The 3,408-nt window shown below is 40.2% G+C and overlaps 1 protein-coding gene across 1 annotated transcript in view; it reads left to right on the plus strand.

The window, feature by feature from the left end:
* The first annotated feature begins 2,586 nt into the window (after positions 1-2,586).
* The window catches only part of Slc2a13 (solute carrier family 2 member 13), a 198,251-nt gene continuing 197,429 nt past the window's right edge, over positions 2,587-3,408 (plus strand). The window contains exon 1 of the mRNA XM_004628062.3: positions 2,587-2,668. Within this exon, the coding sequence (XP_004628119.2) occupies positions 2,587-2,668 (82 nt within the window). The remainder of the gene's footprint in view (positions 2,669-3,408) is intronic.

Consider the following 3,408-nt stretch of genomic DNA (forward strand, 5'->3'; position numbering starts at 1 on the left):
ACACTCTCTCAGGCTTTCACAGAGAGCACATTGGCCAAGTAATGGCCGAAACTCATCCACATGGCTGCACTGACAAAGTTCGACAATCTGAGGTACAGGATCTCAGGATAAATCCTGAGGGGATTTCACTGACCTTCTCAGACCAAAAAGCTACAACTCTTATTGCACAGGTCCTGCTTTACCTTGGTGTTAACCATCGAGTGGAAAAGTATGAAGACAAAATATAGGAAGTAAAGCCATGCTGCTATGTTGAGCTGTGGGGGACTCAGGTCAATAATTTCTGACATTGCCAGTTAAACAGAAGACCCAATGCTATTATGGTCTACTGGACTCTTTTTTAATATTTTGCTGAGTTTACACACCTATAATATTCAATAACGGAACTTAGAAAAAATAGGTGAATACACAGATGAATGTCCATTTTGTATCTGTGTATTCAAAGTGGTTAGGATAGACATATAGTAGCATTCTCTTAATGAATAGAATGATTTGTTCTAATGGTGTTTATAAATAGGATCTCAAATCCGCATCTTGTACAGCAATTAACCACTAAGAAGAATATATGCAGTGTATTATTTGTTGAAACTGTACTTCCAATTTGATTTGAAACTGTCTCATTGCTGTTTATCAATAAAATTTTGAAAAAAAAAAAAAAAAAGAAAGCAGAGCTCTTCATTGGTGTACAGCCCTGCATGCAAAGTCAGTGTTTGAACATCTGTTTTGGAAATCTTGTTTTTGGTTTTTGGTAAGTTAGAACATTATTTTAACTTACGCTAGATTTCTAAAGAGTTTGAAAAGGTAATTTGAATCTCTTCCAGATTTATCAGTGTTTTGCAAATTTCCTTGTCCGTTTTGTACTTTGTAGTATTACAACTGTAGCAGGATGAATCTTTAATAAAAAAAGCATATGACTTTACCACAATACAATCAATTTTTATATAAAGCCAATGACATTTTAACAATTAAAACTAATGTGCTAGCTTGCTAGTGTGAATGAACTTGCTTTGCAGTATTAATTTATCTTCAATATTGGTTTTATGTGAGTGTCTTTAGTTAACTAAATGCTTAGACCATTAAATGTTTTTGGGAAAAGAAAATTCAAGGGATTGTCCTGACATCATACTGTCTCTAACATCCTTTTGGAATAAATGAAACTATGTTTATGCCAGTTACATGAAATCTTCCTGTAATATCACTTGTGTTTAATATAAGACATATTGTGATAATATTTTTTGTTTGTATAAGGACTTTTTTATTGGTGATTATTTTCTTCTGAAATAGTGTAAATTAAGTAGGCTTTGAAATGGCTCTTACATATTGTTTTCCTCAGTAGGAATCCAGGTTTTGAGTGATGTGGCTCTGCAGACCCACTTTTCCTCCCAGGTCTGCAGAGGAGGTGGGAGTTCTTTATTGAATGATAGCAGGTTGCGCAGCCTTTCTCAGCTTTTGTAGGAAGAAAGAGTTGGTGAGAGAGCCAGTGTGTAAGTTATCCCTCAGGGTGGAGCTTTCTTTGATTTCTCTGCTGTCATTCAGAATATTTTGTGGTTGTCATTTTAAGTTACATATTTTCTAAAACCCATGGCTTACAGTGTGACCTGCAGGACGCGGCCCCTACACCTGTTGCATGGGGGTGGGGTGTGGATGTCCTGGAGGGCTTCAGTTGGGATGTCGCGTATGTCTTGTATCTCACGTGGCCTTGAAGGTCCCAGCAAAGGAAAGTATGATTATCATCCAGTTCTTTTTTTTTTTTATTTTTTAAATTTTTTTTATTTATGTGTGTGTGTGTGTGTGTGTGTGTGTGGCCAGCTCAGCCCACCATGGTGCTGGGGGATTGAACCGCGGTCCCTGATGCCTTGCCAAGCTTGTTCTAAGTAGGTGCTTTAGACCACTGAGCCATCTCACCAGCCCCCTTTCATCCAGTTCTTAAAGAAGCACCTTATAGATGGATGCCAACACCCCTCACACCAGCACTCAAATAAAACTCTTTTTCACTTCTGGCTAGAAAAGACAGTAAGGCCCAAAAATTTCTAGTGAAAGAAGCATAGTATGATGGTTGATTGGTTGTGTCAACTTGAGTAAGAAAACTAAATTGGCTCAGAAATTCCACATGCTAGGGTTTGCCACCTTGATGATATAGAGGGTCTGTTTCTGTTTCATCAGAGGAACTCCAGTCTTTGTTTTCATCTTAGATGTCATCTCCTGGCTCCCACTGTAGACTCCTCAGCTTCCAGCATATACTTTTCAGCTTCCATCACAGGCCATTGGCTTCCTGATATAGACTCATGTAGGACACATCAGTGAGTTTCAGACCTCTGAATATGCCTGATATGCTCCCTTATCTTTATATCTCCAGTGTGTGGACAGACATTCTGTACTTTTCCTCACCCAGTTCTGTAGGTGAACATTGTAAGCTAACCTTGTAAATTCTTATATATTTGTATGTTATGTAGTATATCTGTTTCTCTAGTAAACAGTGACTGATACAGATTTTGGTACTGGGAGTGGGGCTGCTGAATGACTGTATCTGAATATGTAGCTCTGGAGACTTGGAATTGGCATATGGGGAGAATTTGGCAAGGTTCAGAGATGCTGGATGAAAGAAAAGCCTTGGAAAGCCTTAAACTGTACCTGATGGGAGAGTCTAGTCAGAGCTCAGAAGACCAGAAAGGTGATAGAAATGTTTCCAGTAAAGACCAAACTCAAGAAGTTTCTGCTGGAAAGGACTACATTGTTTGTTGGACTCCAGATGATGTTGCTATTCCTTGGCAGAAAATTTGTCTGCACTTTTCTTGTGTCCAGAGACTTTGCCCAAGAAAGAGATTAAAGGTGGTGCACTAATTAATCTGGCAGAAGAAATTTCAAGGCAGTATAATGTTTAGATGGTGGTGATATGGCTATTGTTGTGGCTTTTAGCCAGATTTATGTTGAGAATTAAGAGCAAAGAGCCCAGAAGAATGATTGAAAACATTATAAATTTGGTTAGAAAAGAAGCTTCAGTAAAGTTATGGCCTGCAGAGACCCAGAGCGCAGGCCCGGTGAGTGAGTGAGACGACCCAGGCCGCGGGATCCTGAAGAGACCCAGAGCGCAGGTGTGGCGAGTGAATGAGACGACCCGGAGCCCGGGGATCTTCATTTGACCCAGGCTGCATGTAGGCCTAGCACAGAACCCTTCAGCAGAACTCCCTGCAAAGAGGCTAGAGGCAAGATCCCACCCAGCTGACTCAGGAGCAGAACATCTTGCCAGAGAGACACAAAGGGTTCAACTCTAACACCTGCAGCAGAAAGAAGTGGAGCACAGCAGACAGATCCAAACAACACCCACCTGGAGGAATCCGAACTTCATAGATCCAGACCTGGTGCTAAGGTAATAACTCTATCTAAGCTCTACACCAAAGGTCAGAAGACAGT

The sequence above is a fragment of the Octodon degus genome, unplaced genomic scaffold, assembly GCF_000260255.1.
Source record: "Octodon degus isolate 3935 unplaced genomic scaffold, OctDeg1.0 scaffold00021, whole genome shotgun sequence".
Lineage (NCBI taxonomy): Eukaryota > Metazoa > Chordata > Mammalia > Rodentia > Octodontidae > Octodon > Octodon degus.